Source organism: Callorhinchus milii, unplaced genomic scaffold, assembly GCF_018977255.1.
Source record: "Callorhinchus milii isolate IMCB2004 unplaced genomic scaffold, IMCB_Cmil_1.0 Scaffold2, whole genome shotgun sequence".
Lineage (NCBI taxonomy): Eukaryota > Metazoa > Chordata > Chondrichthyes > Chimaeriformes > Callorhinchidae > Callorhinchus > Callorhinchus milii.
In genome coordinates, this window is record NW_024704743.1 from 22,689,273 (window position 1) to 22,707,806 (window position 18,534).

Sequence of the window (18,534 nt, forward strand, 5' to 3'; positions counted from 1 at the left end):
GGATACGCTTAAACATAATGATGGGTTTTCGCATGTGTCAGACCAAGAACAAATATGAATGAAAAGTATATCATGATTAAAAGTAAATATTTTTCCATTTTTATTTAATGCTGTTATTTGTAGTTTTACAAAAACAGATTAAAATTATTGCAGACGTTCGTTGCTGGGTCAATAGATTGAGTCATGGTGCAGTAACAGCCTCATTTACATGTTGTTTGTGTTCCCAGCCGGAGTATACAAATGTCTGCTTTTGGTACATCCCTCCCAGTCTCCGGAATTCACCCGAGGATGAGGAATTCTGGCAGAAGCTTCATAATGTGAGTAATTAAACCAAAATGTTTTCTTATGCAGTTTTTACATTGTGAGTATCCTCTGGAGACAATTTGTCATGTAATGTTGCTCTAGTCGTATTTCCAAAAATCTGGAATTGAATCTCACATTGGCTCCACATGCAAGGACGCCAAATCCATAATGAAGAATGTATGTATTGGACCCAGGAATGTTCCATATGTTATTGATGTCTTGACGCTGCATAAGTTTTGCGATGCTGCCAGACTTTTACACATATAGAAACATTTACACCTCTTCGTCGCTCCCATGAGATATTTATTTTTGCACTGTCTAAATGACTGAACCGGAATCACCAAAAGAACTAGCAGGAATGTTATCCGAAGTTCAGATGCATTGACAATATAAACGTGGTAGAGCCTCAGAACGTGAAGTGCCTCAGTTTGTGTCAAATTTCAAATCTCTGGAGCTGCAATATAAAAATCTCTTGCTGCAGATTTTCAAAGAGGAGCTGCTATAATCTGAAAGGAAAATATTTGCATCAGCCTCAAGCTATTACAAGGCTAACCTTTCATGTCCACTTCTGAAATGCTCTTACATAAGTGGTCCATCAATCATCAGTTGCTAAACATGCTGATCTTTTCATGGTTTGGCAAACATTAATGTTATTTTTGAGGCATGATTTTCTGCCTGGTTTTGATAGGTGTGAAATAACAATCCTATGACAAGTAACATTTCCATTTGGTTGTAATCAGACACTCAGACGAACCTGAATATTGCTGGCCACTGCTTGAGGGTTCCCCTCTCCATTAACTACAGATATCCAGGAAAATTCAAAAATTCTACTTAAAATCTTCAGATTTTCCCAGATTGTCTCTGACCATTGCTCTAGTATATCATGATTCATGACCAAGACAGATCTAGCAGACTAATTATAGGCTTTTATATCTAATGCTGCAGTCTATTCTGTTGTTTATGGACTGGTGCCAGTGAAAATCTCACACTACCCAGAACTGAGCTGAATGCTTATTTCATTGATAGTCGCGGACCTGGTTCTTTCAGCAAAATATGAAGATTACCTTGGACAAACCAAGATGTTAACAATCTTTAACAGCCCCTTGAAAATAATAATAATTCTTGCATTTGATATAGTGCCTATCACTTCATCAAAACACTTCACTGTGTATTTTGTATTGAAAGCAGTAGCCAATTTGCAACAGCTATGTGCGACAAACAGCTCCGAGATGAATAACCAATTTTATATGGAGAATTATTATCCAAGAGACTGGTAGAAACTCTTTATTTTCAAATAGTGCCAGAGTATCTTTACCACCATTGGGGCCTCAGTGTTGCGTTCAATCCAAAGTATGGTAGCTCTGACAATGCAGCAGTGCCCCAGGACTCCATTGCAGTGTTAACCTAGAATATGATCCCAAATTCCCAATAAAGGACTTGAATCCATGACTTTCTGACTCAGAAATGAGAGTGCTTCAACAATGGGAAGATGTGAGAGCAATATATGGCTATGTATTTATGTCAAGAGCAGCATTCTGACCTACACTGAAATGGTTCAGGCATACATGTCCATCTGTGTGCACTGGCCCTGTTTCTCCAGCACAATGCCACATGAATGCAACCAGCAGATGGTGCTCGTGGACTTTTAGTTGATCTGAAATGGAAGCTCGCAAGAGGGAGCTGGATGAAGAAGACCCTCTGGCCCATTTGATTTCTTCCTTCCAGAATAGCTACCCTATTTCTTCTCATTATAGCATTAAATCGTCAACAATTCAGTTTCTAAATTCTTTCACCATTCCTACTAACCTGTTCAAGCTGTTCATTACCCTAGTGTGAAGAAATGCTCTCTGGTGTCTGTCTTACAATTATCCTTTACAATCCTGAAACTTTGGCTGCTTGTCCAACTGCTTTGGCGTATCTGAAAGTATTGTTCTGGGTTTACTTTATACGTGACATCTACAGCATGCCTAGTGCGCAAGAAGTGACGTTGATAATGTCCTGATTGATGACCCAGAAGTCAAACATTTTTTAGTGTGCAGGAAGTTGTCTTGACACGTTGGAAGCCAGCCAGTCCACAATACACCCAAGCTATAAAGGGACCCATGATACACTGAGGGACTTTCAACGAGGCCTGACTGCACTATCCACTATTCAGTCCTGATTTTGGGAAAGCATTGGCATGAAAAAGGCAATGTAGGGAAAGAAATTGTACATTCTGTTATTCTTTGTAGTTGATACCATATGTAGAAGGCTGAGAGCAAAAAGAAATCACCAGGGCAATAACCTCCCATAGAATAGATTTTATTTTACATGGTACTTGATACAAAAAGTCAGGGAATGGCTTTGGAGGGACGGAAAATTAACTCAAAATAAAATACTGAAAAATGTGTGGTTTGGAATTAGATCAATGGGATTTTATAGGGATAACTGTAGAGATAATCATTCACTCTCTCTGGAACACTAGGCTGCATGAGGAATGCTTTATAAATGCAAGTTGTGTTGTACTCCATGGTACAAATGCTGCACTGTTGCGGCTTGTCTATGGCTAGTCTATGGAGTTGGTGTTTATGGAATGTAAGGAGCTGAGATTGAATAAAGTAAGTAGATCTTTTGGTAATGGGGTGTGAAAGCCAGAAGGAATTCCACAGAATTTTTCCTTCTTAGATTAAAAATGGAGTAAAGCCCTTAGATTTACCGTAGCTCAGCAGTTGGAGCACTCGCCTCACAAGCGAGAGACCTGGGATCGATTCCTGGTCAGGGCGAAACCTTAAGCAAGTTTGCTTACTATACACACGCCTCTATTTACCTAGCAGTAAGTAGGAACCCAGTTGTTAGTCGATTGGTGGATCACTTTTCCCGGGGCTATAATCTCTTTAAAATAAATAAATCAATAATAAATTGATTGCTTCAATCCAGGACTGTTTGTGGAACACTGCTGTGCGCAATTGGCTGCCGCATTTTCGCCCAATTGGTAGCAATGAGTCAAACCAAATTTCACCTCTTTGCTCTTTAAATTGTTTCAGCATATCTATCTTTTATAAAGATATATAAAATTTTATATACTGTGTGTGTATGTATATATATTTCACCCACAAAATATACAGTCAATTCACTTTACAGTATATTCTGTGAAGTGCTTTGAGACGTCTCGAAGACGTGATAAGGCGCTATATCAAATGCAATGATCATTATTATAATAGATGTCAGCCTGGCTCTTAGTGTTATGCTTAAAATTCCATGGTTCTATTCAAAAAGAGATGGGAGTTTCTCTCTGTGTCCTGGCCAATATCCTCAAAATGAACATTTGATCATTTACTTGATGGCCGTTTACGGAACATTGTAAATTGGCTGCAGAGTTTACCAACAAATACACAGTCACTACACTTCACAACAACTTTTTGAGATGTTCTCGCTGTTATAAGTGATATACAACAACAGCAGCTTGCATTTATAGAGCGCTCTTTATGCGGGACGCATACAGGAGTCCTGCAGCTCAGTGGTTAGAGCCCACGCTTTGCAAGCGAGAGACCCGAGTTCAATTCCAGGCAGAGGGCGAAACCTTGGGCAAATTTCCTTACTCCACACAGAGCCTAATAATAATCCCTCCAAAAACAATAATAAATTGGTCATTTTCCATCTATGACTGTTTGTGGGACATTACTGTGCGCAATTGGCTGCCACGTTCGCCCACAAATATACAGTCAATTCACTTTACAGTGTGTTCTGTGAAGAGCTTTGGGACGTCCTCCCGACGTGAAAAGCAAGGATTACTATTATTATTATTGCTATTATTGTTATGATAGGTTTAAGCTACATGTGGACTGTGGAAGGAAGGAGTGACATTGATGAGGAGTGAAATTAATAATAATAATCCTTGCATTTGATATAGCATCTTATCACGTCATTGAAACGTCTCAAAGCGTTTCACAGAATATACTGCAAAGTGGATTGAGTGTATATTTTGTCAATCCACTTTACAGAATTTTTAAAAAAATATATTTTATTGAATGAATGATCTCGCCTCTTGCCTTTCTCCTGTTATGCCCTGCTTGACCTATTCTTTATCAAGTTGCTCGCTCTCAGATTTCAGGAAATTACTAAACATGGCTTATGTTGTTAAAGGTATACTGTGATTGAACTTTAAAGTAATGGATTGGACAAATATAAATAGCTGATAGTTCAGTGGCACCCAACCACCAGAGGGTTAACATAATCTTGGGAAAATCTAGGGAAATGGATACAGGAACTTTACACTATGCAGAGATAACAGTGGTGTAAGGAATGCTTCTGCTTTGTCAGGTAATTTCATTGTTTCTCTTGAAACAAGTTCTGGAGATATTGCACATACCTCAAATAGTCAACTGTCAGCAACTTCACCGGCCTCAAGCCTACAAATATGTCAATGCTGTCTCCTGTTTTGAACACACTGATAGGAACAGGAAGTTGGGCTGTGAGTTGTGTTGCCCTTTAGCTGTCTTGCGATTCCATTGTGACAAATTGATAGTTGTCTGAGAGAAGCTCAAGGCAGTACCTTTACTGTTGTCACAGATAGGCAGAAAAAATAGCTTTAGCCTTTCAAAACCTATGGTCTCTTTCACTATTCAGTTAAAGAGTGCCAGAATAGCTCCTCAACCTTATTATCACAACAAACACCCAGAGACAAGAGACTCGTAACCAAAGATTAGCACGTCCCATCTAATGCCAGCTCAACCGCCCCAATCCCCATAGAGTTCTCAATGAGTAATGTTATTCAATATAAAAGGTAAATTAAATCCTTTTTAATATTTTTAAGAACTTAATTTTTTTTTACAGTCAGTATTTAGCCACATAAGAAACAATCTTAGAATGGTTTAAAAGCGGAGCAACTAATGATTTGTTTCACCCATGGAATACTTGCGTTTCCTATGCCTGGCACCTATACCTTGCATTTATAAGTATTAAACTTCATTTGCCAGTTATTGGCCCAATCCATATTCTATAAAGCTTGTTTTGTAGGACCGTTGCTGCCTCCTCTAATTCCACAGTTCCCCTCACAACATGGTATTATCTGCAATTATAATTATCTTTAAACTGCATCTGTGAATCTAGGACATTAACATATGAGACGAGCAGGAGGTGTCATAGTACAGACCCCTTAGGGACCCCGTTTAGTACCTCTCCCTATTTTGACCTAGCTCCCCTAAATAAACCCAAAATAAATTTTAAAATTATTCACTCAGTCCACGACAGTTTATGGGACACTGCTGTGTGCTGTTGTGTTTCACCCATAAATATACAGTAAATTCACTTTACAGTATATTCTGTGAAGTGCTTTGAGACGTCTAGAAGACATGAAAAGCGCTATTAAATGCAAGGATTATTTCTTTATTTAATTTTTAATTTTTAATTTTAATTTTTATTTAATGCTCCCAGTGACCACAGTTTGTCGAGGGGGTCTTTCATATGATACTTTGTCAAATGCCTTTTGGAAGTCTAGATGTATTACATCATAAGCTTCCCACAGTCAATTTGGGCTGTCACCTCCTCAAAAAAAGTCAGTGCGATTGATCAGATAAGACCTTGCCTTTCTGAACCTGGGTGTCAAGTATTAGATTATTTTTATATATGAGTAATCATCCAATTCCTTTCTGATGATTGACTCCATAATTTTTCCTATTATTGAGGTCATGCTAAGTTGCCAGGTTTAGTTTTGTCACCTTTCTTGAATATGGGAACAACATCTGCTTGTTTCCAGTCCATTAGACTCTCCCAGTCCTGATTTACTCTCTCATGATATGTATCAGTGCTGCATAAATCTCCTGCTGTGTCTCTCTATGTACCAGAAATAGGTGAAAATCCACACAAAAAAAGTAATCCCACTTGAAGGGCACAATAGAAATGCAGGTTATAATAATAATAATCCTCACAATCCTTGCGCTATTCGAAAGAGAGTTTTTCTCTCTCCCATTGTCCTGGCCAACAATTCACTCTATGGCTGTTTGTGGGACATTGCTGTGCGCATATTAACTACATGTTCACCCACAAAACACACACTCACTACAATTTACAGTATATTCTGTGAAGCGCTCCTGACATGAAAGGCGCAATAAACAAATGTAAGGATATTATTATTTGATATAGCGCCTTACACACGCAAACCGGACTGAAAGTTCCACATAAATATGCCAACTACACATGAAAATTTCCCTGTGTCTAGAATGGAATATGTCTCCCTGGAGGGATGCACCTGCTTGCCTAATTCTGGAAAGTATTACCAGCAGGTTGTCAAGAGCCAAGGCTCAGGGACCCTTAGAGTGTGTGTTGGGGTATTGCTGAAGTCTAACCAACTAAAATTGCATTGCTTCCCATTGGGAGGTCTGCCTGGCAAGCTTTCCCCCGCTGATTGTTTAGCTTGGATCACCCTACCTGTTGGGGAAGTGGTAGCCAACCTTAATGGTCAGCCAACAAAATTAATTTTCTTGATTGAATATTTCTTGATTTATGCCACAAATCAAGAAATATTCAATGAAGAAAAAGCTGAAAACACACTACCAATCGAACATGGACCTACCTAGACTTGTGTGAATTTTCGTGGAGGGGAGACACTTCTTGACGGTCACAGGGCCACTTCCAGCCCATGGGCCACTGGTTGTCCACCACTGTGTTAGGGCTTGGCTTACAGGGTTAACAGGAACTAAGTGAGAAAATTCCTTTGTCTCACTGACCAGTTTACCTTATTGATGTTCTGCCAAAGGTGATCCTGCTTACCTCTCCCTCTCTAAAAATTTTTTAAAAAAATGTGTAGGAAGAAGATACAATGTACATTTACTGTTTATAGTACTAAAAATAAAATGATTCTGACTAGGAGTTCAATTTAACCTATTTTTTGGTTTCAACACCCTTGGGTTAGATCCCTCCAGTACCATGTTTTCCTAAGGCAAGAAGCAGATTACTGATCTTTTTATAGTGAGAGACGAGACACCACCTCCGGTTAAAGAAGCACCATTTAGTGGTACATACCTTGTTTTTTATATGTTTATAGATCATAGAATCATAGAATATTACAGCATAGAAGAAGGCCATTCAGCCCATCATCCCTGTGCCAACTCTTTAGAAAAGCTACCCATTCAGTCGCACTTTCCTGCTCTTTGCCTGTATATTTGCAATTTTTTTCTCTTCAAGTACCTATACAATTCCCTTTTGAAAGTTGTTATTGAATCTGTTTCCACCCTTTCAGCCAGTGCATTCCAGACCGTAACAACTCTCTGGAAAAAAATCTCCCCTCTCACATTACTTTGATTAGTTGAAAAAAGATTAAATCTATAAATACTGTTTAGACATTTTATACCCATCACTTATGCAGTTAAACAGAAAAGTCTGTTCAACTCTGGAAGCTACAAAGACAGTGGCTTAGAAATAATACAAGAACAATCCGTTGGTTTTGTTTCTGGGAGACACCTGGACCTCAGATTAAAGCTCACTAACGTCAGTAACATCTGGTATTGTTATACAACCGTTTGAGATGCCACATAATCAGTGCAGCACTTGCAATCAGCCCAGACGTTGTTGTAATTTGTTACCTTCATCGTGATGTTATTGTGAGCTTTAGAACACATTCTGGAACTCATTTAATGCCAGATTCCACGTTGGCTTTTCATGATATGGAAATTTTGTATGTTTATTGATGTTCTAAAAAGTAAATGAGTTCTGTCTGACGCTGTTTATATTAATGATCTGGATTCACAGACCCAGTACATGTAGTTAAATTTGCTTTGGACGCCGAGGGTGCAGCAAAGATCTTCTTGCAAAGAGAGCTTGAAAGGAAATGCACATTGGCTGATGACGACTGGCCAAATGAAGTTCAATAGAGCTAAATAAGAATAGGAGCCACAGGTATAGGATATTGGTTAGAACCTTCCAAGGAGGAAGCTGAAAGATATATAGGAGTGGTATTTGATTTGTTGCTTGCCATAGCTAAGCAGTGTGAGGTTGCAATAAACAAGACAAATGGAATGCTATATTATCAAATCAATGTAGAACATGGGGTCAGGCTTATTTAAGTAACACTTGATGTATAGCAAAAATTTACATTTATATAGTACCCATCACGTAAGATAATGTGTTTGGGCTCTTTACAATGACAGTGTTTGTAGGGGGAGGTAATCATAGGCACAGTCAAAAAGGTAGGTTTTAAGTAGGACTAAAACCAGAGAGGGAGAGGACAATATCGAAGGTTAGAGGGAGAGCATCCAGAATTTGAGGGTGTAGCAGCTGAAAGCTCAGCCACCAATGGTGGCAAGGGTATAGCGGATGATACACAACAACTTCAAGTTAGCTAAGGGGAGAGGAATGAGGAGAGTGGGGTAGGGAGATGCTTGGGTGTGAAGAGATTTATAAATGAGGGTGAGGACTGGAGCCAACAGAGCATGGCAAAGGTTAGGGTAGGGGACAAACAGGATTTGGTCCGGATGATGATGTGGGCATCGGAGTTTTGAATGAGTTAGAGTTAATAGATGGTGGAGCTAAGGAGACCATTAAGCAGTGCATTTGAAAAAGCCAGATGGGAGGTAACAAAGGCATGGATAAGGATTCAGCAGCATTTGATGTGAGATAGGGGAGATGGCTGGTGTAGAGTAGAAGAAAAGCTGTCAGGGACTGGATGTGAAAGAAAAAGGATAGCTGAGGATTACCAAGGTGATAGTAGGTCAGTAGGGTGGGTGTTCCAGAAGGATGAAACAAAATGATCTGAAGGGCTTTCTTCATCTCATTCTCCCTTGTGATCTTGTTATGTATGTGTTGTGCCAGCAATAGTGATGATGAATTCCCTCTTGTGCTAAGCATTGTAACTTTGGGAGAAGTATGCTTAGAATGGAAAAATTGCATTATAAGCACACATCTTCAAACTCACTTTAATTGGAAAAAGAGAAATTTATTGCCTCCGTTTTCATTTTCCTGATGGCAAAAGCACAGATAAATGACAATGTTGAGCAAATACACTCTGAAATTGCAATTGGGCACTTTCAGTCGGCCCGCGATTTGTAAAGTGGGAATTCTAACTGTCTTGACTATTTTGGTTGAGTGAGTGGAGTGTTGCAATTTGCATTGCTAAAAGACTGTGTGAACAGAAGGCGTACATACCAATTATTGGTAGAATTTGCCTATAATGATTTCTGCAGGTATTAGTCTGACCTTAGCATAGTGGACAAGGGCTCCCTCTTCCTCCTTGTCCTTCTGGACCTCTCCGCCGCTTTCGACACAGTTGATCACGCCATTCTCCTCCATCGCCTTTCCTCCGTCATCCACCTCAGTGGGACCGCGCTCGCCTGGTTCGACACTGACCTCACGGACCGCCAGCAGTACATCTGCACAAACGGCTTTTCCTCCCGCTCTCACCCGGTTACCTGCGGGGTACCCAAAGGATCCATCCTTGGCCCCCTCCTCTTTACGATCTACATGCTCCCTCTTGGCGATGTCATCCGCAGACATGTATGTATTTTTCCACCTCACTTTGTGACCCCCAGTCCCCTGATGTTCTGTCAGCCTGCCTGTCAGACAGCAGGAGCTGGATGACGCGAATTTCCTTCAGCTAAATGTTGACAAGATGGAAGCCATACTCTTTGGCTCTCGTCAACGTCTAAAATCAAACAGCTCTCACTTCCTTCACCTACCCGACCTCCCTCTAAAACTCTCCGAACCCGTACGCAACCTTGGCGTCAGGTTTGACCCCCAATTATCCTTCCTCCCCCACATCCAGTCCCTCACCAGCACCACTTTCTTCCACCTCTGACGCATTGCCTGTCTCTGCCAATACCTCACTCCAAAAGCCGTTGAAACCCTGGTCCATGCCTTTGTCACCTCTCGGCTGGACTATTCAAATGCCCCCCTCGCCAGTCTCCCCTCCACTACCATTCATAAAATCCAATTCATACAAAACTCTGCCGCCTGCATGCTTACCCGCTCCAAACTCTGCTCCCCGATCACCCCAGTCCTTGCCAGACTGCACTGGCTCCCTGTCCCAGAGAGGATTGACTTCAAGATCCTCACCCTTGTCTTCAAATCTCTCCACTCCTCTGCACTCCCCAACCTCTCTGACCTCTCTCCTCACAACAGTGCCCATTGCCTTCGCTCCACCGGATCTGGCCTCCTCCTTGTCCCCCAAATCCTCCGCTCCACCATCGGAGGCCGTGCCTTCAACCACTATGCCCCGAGGCTCTAGAACTCCCTTCCTCACTCCCTTCGCCTCGCCTCCTCTCTTCCCACTTTCAGGTCTCGGCTGAAGACCTTTCTTTTCGACTGCGCCTTTCGTCACCTTCCTCCCCCTCCCCCTGGCTCGGCCCCAGGATCCGTTACTGTGAAGCCCTCTGAGACGCCGTCCGGCATGGAGGGCGCTATATAAATCCAAGTTGTTGTTGTTGTTGTCTGGTGAATGTTAAGCATATGCTCTTATAAGTTTGGTATTTGTTCAACTTGGATCACTCTGCACATCAAGGGTTTGGTTTGCATCGTGAAGACCTAGTCTGATTGAAGTGCTAGTTGTTGATCAGCTATTAATTATGGCTTGAATTAGTGTGGGTCTGCTTGACTTCACCTCCTTGAAGGATTTCCTTTTAAATAAAGACCCAACGCTCATTATACCGACTTCAAAAGGGTAAAGAGAGCTCAGTGGTCCCACCAGCATTTGAACCAGACACGAAGGAATTTCCTTAGGTAGGTGGCAAACATAGACTAGAACTCTCAGTCTGGTCTGGGTTCTCTTAAGTAATGATTTCACCTCATGTTGTAACTTTGGGAGAAGTATGCTTAGAATGGAAAAAAATTGCATTATAAACACACATCTTCAAACTCACTTTAATTGGAAAAAGAGAAATTTATTGCTTCCGTTTTTATTTTCCCGATGGCAAAAGCACAGATAAATGACAATGTGGAGCAAATACACCCGGTTGACGAGGAAAGAGGATTTGAACCCAGTACCTGCCAACCCCAAGTCCAATACTGAACAGCGTGTACAATTTCCACAGCATAAGGTCAAGCCACGACTTAATCATACATGCTTATTTTCGACTCAAGTTTATTCCAATATTTTTTAATTGTTTGACTGCTGTTCACATATTAATGATCGAGAACAGCTGCGATTCTCTTGTTTTCAAAAACAAGAGTGGCCTTTCCCTGCTGTGTGACAGTTATATAGCCCTAACTCCACAGTATTCTCTGGTTTTCTCACACTGAGAACAAGAGAAAAATCAGAGATACAGACTGCAAGAAGTCGTAGATCACTGGCTAACATAAGAAAGCTTGAGATCATGATCGTGAGGGGGGAGAGCAGGGTATTGTGATCTGAGGCATTGGACCATCTCTGGTGCCAGTGAGCCAACTTGTTTCAGGAGCAGTACAAGTGATCTGGAGCTCTCTGGGACGTATTGAGGAAAATTCTAAGCCATAAATATCAGAAATAATTGCTGACAACAGTGCCATCACATGACTAACCATAACACTCCTGCTCACATTGCAGGAAATATCATAAAGTTATCAATGCTATTTGGAACTGAACCACGACTTGGTTTGAACTCCATCTCCACCCATATCATTTAAATTCACAGGATTTAGCTTGGTAATAAGTAAGGGACAAAATAAAATGGGGATAAACTCTTTTTAATCTAAATGATTGATTAAATCATTTTAGTGCTCCGAGACGCTGTCTTTCATGAAGGGCGTGCTCTATATAATGCAAGTTGCTGTTGCTGATTGTATCTGAGTTGCATCCAACTGACCTAATATTTAACTTTTGTTTTAATACCAGGTGGCACCAGTAATAAAGGAGAGGATGATGAAGAAGGGCAGTATGATGGTGGGTTATCAGCCTCACCGAGACAAGGTCAACTTCTTCCGACAAATCATCATCAGTCCTCTGGTCAGGCGTGAAGATATGGACTTCGTCCTCAATGAAATTGATGCTCTGGGGAAGGACTTGTAATTAGGGTTAAGACAAAGCTCATGTTCTGTTTACAGTGGCAGTATGTTTACTAGAAAGAGCTTGAGAATGTTCAGGGTTCAGCACTAACTTGTACTGTATACTCATTTTAGCATGAACAAAATTAACACTGATGAAGCAGACTTCACTTTTCAGAACACATATACTTGTTTATTTTACAGAACAACTGATGAGGCGTGTGGATTCTTGATGAAATATTGATTAGCTATATTTTTATGTCGTTCCTGTTAATATATATAAAACTCTCTCTCTATATATATATATGTAGTATATATATATAACCATATATACCTATCTGTAAAATAGTGGCATTCAGTTTTGATATCATACGCGTAAGTTTAAATAAAGAGAAACTTTAGGCCATGTTCCTTCATTTACATATTACCCCACTCTCTGGCTGTATGGCTCCAGTCTCAAAATATCCCTTTAACAGAGAGTTGCAAGAGTCACTGTAGCACCAGTTAGAGTTGATTCCACCATTGATCATGGATCTTGATTCCATGGTTCGATATCAAGAGCAAAATAATTAAATATCTTTTTAAATCCGAGTTGTGCACCATACAGTGGCTAAACTCCCAATTTTAAACAATGGGTAACTTTCATTTGGTGTTTATACTGAATCAGGGAGTCAATGATTTGTCTAAATCCCATGACCCAATGAAGGATAAATGTATTGCGAGACAATACATCCCACTGAAGGAATTTTTAAGCTGGCAGATGCTAGAGAGAGGGGTTGACAGGCAGTTCACATGACCTACAATGGGAGATTTGAACTACCTTTGTGTTTATAACTGTCATTATTATAGTGTTGCATATCAGAAAATTGCAAATAAATTGTTTAAAATAAAATGTGCACTGATAATGAAGAGAATAGGCAGTGGAGAACTTTGGGATGTATAACTTATTTCCCTCTAGAGTAAGTTCCTAGAGTTAAGTTCAAAGTTTCTAGTTGAGAATCTACTATTTACTTAGGATTTATTTTTTAAAGCTTTGTTTTCTACAGTTATTGAAGTCGTGATACGATAATTCAAGGGAGATGTGTTCTACTGCTTAGATCTAAATGTGAAAAAAAGATGTCTGGTGTCACTTGGTCGTTCTCTTGTTCTTTTTTGTGTGCTTTTAAACTAGTGGTTATTAGCAGCTGGAGAACAAATATTTTGTAAAGCGCTCCCCATTCACTGATGTCATGGGCTTCCACTGGGGAGGGTCGTTGTTGAAATAATTATGTTCCCAGGCTGCTTCTAATGAGATTATGCCTGTTTGAGTGCCAGTAGGTATAGTCTGTCTCTGTGGGCATATTTTCAGCTCTCACACTGACAGTAAAAGCAAATAATAAATCTTCAAAAACATAAGGAACAGCTTTGATACTGCATTATCGTATTATTAATCCTATCCACTAAAAATAATCTAAAGTAACATTTTAAACTATCCTCACAGTTATCCCCTGTTTGTTACATTTTCTCTTTTCGCTTTATTGTACGTAATTTTTATTGGCTCAAAACTGGCCAATTTCTAGCCACGTAGCTTTAGATTGCCTGCAAAACTGGTCAATTTTTCCTCTCTTAGAGATAGTTTCATTAATCTTTATCCAGGGGCAAATGTCAGCCTGCAGATAAAAATACATGTTAATGATGCTTCAAGAAAACAACAGGAAACTTGACTGCATCAATAAGTGTATAGTTGCTGCATATATAACATTTAATGTTATGTGAGTATATAATAGAACAAATTTAATGATATAAAATAATACTCCAGTGATACTGAAGTAAACTTCCGTAAAAGCAATCACAAACCATTATTATCAATATCGCTGCACAAGAACTGCTTAAAAAAAACTAGCAGTCACACCCTGATGTGGCTGGAAAATCAGCTTGACTTATATTGATACTGAGCATTTCAGTAAAGTAGATTATTATTACTTGCTTGCCGTCAAGAACAATTATAACCTTGTCAACTGCTTTTTTAAATATGTTCCTTGTGTGAAGGACTCAGCGGGTTAACTAGTTTCAGAACTGTGCAACACTATCTGTACCTAGGGTTTTAATATAGTAGTTTATGTGATGTACATAATAATTGCTGCAGCATTTGTAGAGACAGGGAGGTATTTGTTACTTAACCACCCAAAAACTAGTGCAGTTTAGCTTTAGCTAATTCTTGTAGCTATTCCTTTGGTTTGCTGGATATTTTACTGAAGAACTTAGTTTCTGCATTCACAGTTGAGGAAGTGTTACGAAATCTCTCTTAAAGAGGCACTGTTGCCAATAATTTTCACCTTGCTTGTCTGCGATCTGTTTGTGAAAAAAAAACTAATTCAACATTAACACATTTGTTACAGAATCTCATGCTGTCCTCGATTCCAAATAATGGAATATTCTGAAAGGTTTAAAAAAGCAACATTTTCACCCAGATTTTTTTTCAAAAGAAGCATTTTTGCATAATTTGCTGCAACATAATCTTTCAGATAACTCTGCTTGTTGTTAGTAAATGTTGTTGTCCGTTCTAAGGTGCCATTGTCATTTGACTCCTTTCCTACCAAATTGACAGTGCCCCCTAAAAAATGGCTGGAACATAGGTTTTACCAGTGTTCAATAGCGTGTTTTAGATCAGTTTAGTGCTAGGCTACTGACATGACATACTTTTTTTTTAAAAAGTACTATTTGAATTTATAAAACCTTTTCAGAGGTGTGCGTTGTAAACGATCCTGTGGATTGAAGTCAGGAAATTCATGGGTCAGGAGAGCAAAGAGCAAATGTTCCTAAAGCCAGAAAAGATTTCTAGAAGAAGGTTTTGTGCATTCTCAATGATAGTAAACCTGACCTAGAAAAGCCAAACCTCCCATGGATAAATTGTCTGAATTTTGAGAGTTCACAATTTGAATTATTTTTTGAAGATACTCTACATAAAACAGCACTTTTTATAAGTTGTCTCAACTGTTACAATATTCTGCAAGGATGTTTTTTTTATATATATGAAAGGTTTCTACTCAGGCCTTCTATATTATTCAGTGACTGACAATGTTCCAGTCAGGCCTGAATGTATATGTTTTGAGGAAAATTAAGGAGTAGAGAGGAAAGAAGAGGTAAAAATGTTAATTGGCAGAAAGGGATCTTTTTAAAAAACAGTTTAGAATCTAAAGCTTTCAGTAATGTTTTTATTAGCAATGTGATAATTCAAGCAGCACATTTCATGTGCACATACACTTTGTAATGCCATCAGCAATAATACTAACTCTGTTGGTAGGCTGATGAATGTCAGCCTCACTAACGGTGAATTCTGTGCATTGTTATGAGCTTGCTTGCAGTGTACACGTGTTTGCAAAGCATATCAAATTGTCCCTCTTCCCAATCCTCTCCCACCCAACACACAAAAAACAAAACAAAATCCCATTGCCGCATTGAAAGAGAGTTGTTTCTTTTTGTGTGAAATCTTTATGGGGCCTTTAGTGAGTTGTCAGCACAAATGCTCTAATGTTTACAAGTGAATCCTTGTACATTGCACATTTGGTTAATTGTGACTGATCTGTTACAACCATCTTTGGTTCTATTTACATCAAGTTGTGTTTTGACAGATCATTTCTTATTGACAGCAATATTGAGTTTTTAGTGTGCGATTTTGTTATACCTGAAATTTCCAAGGCAGTGGTGCAATATGATTTAATCGGAAAACTATTGAAACATATTAAGTATTCTCTTGGAATATATTGATAGTAAAACATGTGCCTGAAAAAACATTCCTGGATGGAATTTTTTGATGTTATTTATTTTTAACATTTCTGTTAGTATTTATCAGTAAACTAATAGATTTGTGTTTGTAGAAATCTTTGTGATTCTAGAAGACTAGAGACATGCACACAATGGTCGAACAAAGTTGGTAGATATTAGAAAAATCTCGATTTAGTGGCAAATGTCAGAATTTATCAGTGGCTTTAAGTGGGAAACAGTTTTACTGATAAATGTTAGTTTGTGTGAAGCACTGAAAATTGAGAAGTCTGAAAGAATGCTCAAGTCAAAATATTTTTGGAGATCAGGTAACTGACTAGGAGGAAAATGAGTCACAAGTGCTCCAGGCAATTGGTAAAGAATTGATAATTGGTAACACATTTACTGACCTTCAGTTTAGAAACATATAAATATGTTAATGAACAATCTGCGAGTCTTTGAATTTTACAAACAAAACATGGAGCATTTAAATTATTTTCTTTTAAACATTTAAAAAATGTGCTATGTCATGTTGTTTTTACACTTAATATTGTGTACTAAAAGTATTTATGTTTGCTGGTAAAGCTGCTTATGAGGTGATCACTATCTTTGTTTAGTGTCGCTATTTCTCTCTCAGGCACACTGTCCATCATGAAATGCTGGACTTGTGACATGGCAAGAGTGAGGCCTTACAATAACCTTCCTTTATGTAATGACAGAAGTGGAGTTTTCCCACATTATCTTACACAGTGCAGTGATGTGAATGTTTTGGACCATTTAATCTGAAGTAGAATTAAGAATTTTTAAAAAACTACACTTAGTTGCTATTAACTTACTTGAGTTAGACTTGGATGTGATGACTGCTATCTTTTGGTGTTGAAATAAGATGTTATTAATGCTGTTAAATAAAATATAATAAACTAGTTTACTGTCACTGGTGTTTTTTTTTAAACTTTCATTTTAAAAAAATGCATCAATATATTTTGTGTACAGTTGTGTGGTTCTTGGGTCCCACTGGCGCAGTGAAGCTTCACAGTCGGTCATTGTTTGGCTGCAAAAATGCACAGGTTTCCACTGTGGTGAAATGGATAAACATGGATAAAATAATTTGAATAATGTGAGTGTAAACCAACAAGCCACCCTCCACATTGTGGTGTCCTGTAGCATAGTGGTTCGAGAGGATCCGGGTTCGATTGCTGACGGGGTGAAACCTTAGACAAGTTTCCTTACTACACACGCTTCTGTTTACCTAGCAGTAAGTAGGAACCTGGTTGTTAGTCGATTGGCGAATCGCTTTCCAGGGGTAATAACCCTTCAAAATCTAACATTTGGTCACTCCTTCGATGACCGTTTGTGGAATACTGCAGTGCACAATTGGCTGCCCTGTTTTGTCCCAAAATACAGTCAATCCATTTTATAATGTATTCTGTGAAGTGCTTTGTGACTTCGCAATGGTATGATAAGGCACTATATCAAATTCAAGGATTATCATTATTAGTAAAAGACAAGCACCGAATAAGTGCAATAGGTGAATGCTGAGACGTGTATCAGAATTTGTGCAAAAGGCCTGATGACACATTTTACTTTATAATGTTTCAGTTTCCACTATTTGATCACCATTTATTGTATTTTCTGGCAAAGAAACTTAACAAAATCTATTAAGAAAATCAGTCTCTGAAGAAGAAGTTTCTGTCAATGAATGAAAAATGAAAGAAATCCAGACTAGAAGTGTGAAGTCTTAACTGCAAAGAAGCCAACTTTGAGAGGAAGCATAAGTAGAAGGAAGCACAGGATTTCAGCACACCTCTGATACATGCTGATAAGGAAAAGAATCTGTGCTTGCTGTATCAACAGATAACAACATTTCCAATTCATACAGTAAACATTTTTTTTTGAACTAAGGCATTTGGCAGCTTTACTCAAAGGAGAGTAGGCAATTGTTTCCTTTACAACTTAAAAGTTATCATTCTCCTGCTAAGGTCACTGTACATTCTGATTTTAACTTTGCTTTTTAACTTGGGACGTCTTCCCGACGTGAAAGACGCTGTACAAATGTAATCGTGTTGTTGTTGTTGTTAGCTTTGCAACACAGTTCTCAATTTTAACTCTTCAGTGCTGGGCAGTGTGGACTGCTAATGTGAGGTCCAGATGTGGAATGATGACTGGACTGTACCTGGTAGGGAGGGCACGGCTGAGTCTTGTCAGCCTGATCCGCTGAGTTCACGCACCTATACTGGAGTGAGCGGAAGGTCTCTGGCGTAGAGCCAGGTAATCAAAGGAATTCTGTGGCCTACACATGACCAATTCGGTATTTTCCTGATTAATGGTACAAGACCAAAGCCCCTGGTTATCGTGTACTTTCTGCCTCTCAATCCCTCCCCCCTTGCCCGTCTTCAGATTGATTATGCTTATGGTCACCTTCCTTTGGGTTTTGTCAAAGTTGAGTTTGGCAAGGCAAAGCCATCTCAAATTCATGGAAACGAAACCAAGTAAATGTTGTCCCTCACACCATGGGCAACAGCGCTGAAAGGCAAGCAAGTGAGCAATGCTGCCTCCGCAGAGGCT

The 18,534-nt window shown here is 39.2% G+C and overlaps 1 protein-coding gene across 1 annotated transcript in view; it reads left to right on the forward strand.

Moving 5' to 3' along the window:
• LOC103176263 (acidic amino acid decarboxylase GADL1) overlaps nt 1-16,892 on the forward strand; it is a 53,037-nt gene extending 36,145 nt beyond the window's left edge. Inside the window, exons 14-15 of the mRNA XM_042346829.1 lie at nt 228-317; nt 12,080-16,892. Of these exons, the coding sequence (XP_042202763.1) occupies nt 228-317; nt 12,080-12,253 (264 nt within the window). The 3' untranslated portion in view covers nt 12,254-16,892. The remainder of the gene's footprint in view (nt 1-227; nt 318-12,079) is intronic.
• Nucleotides 16,893-18,534: the final 1,642 nt, after the last annotated feature.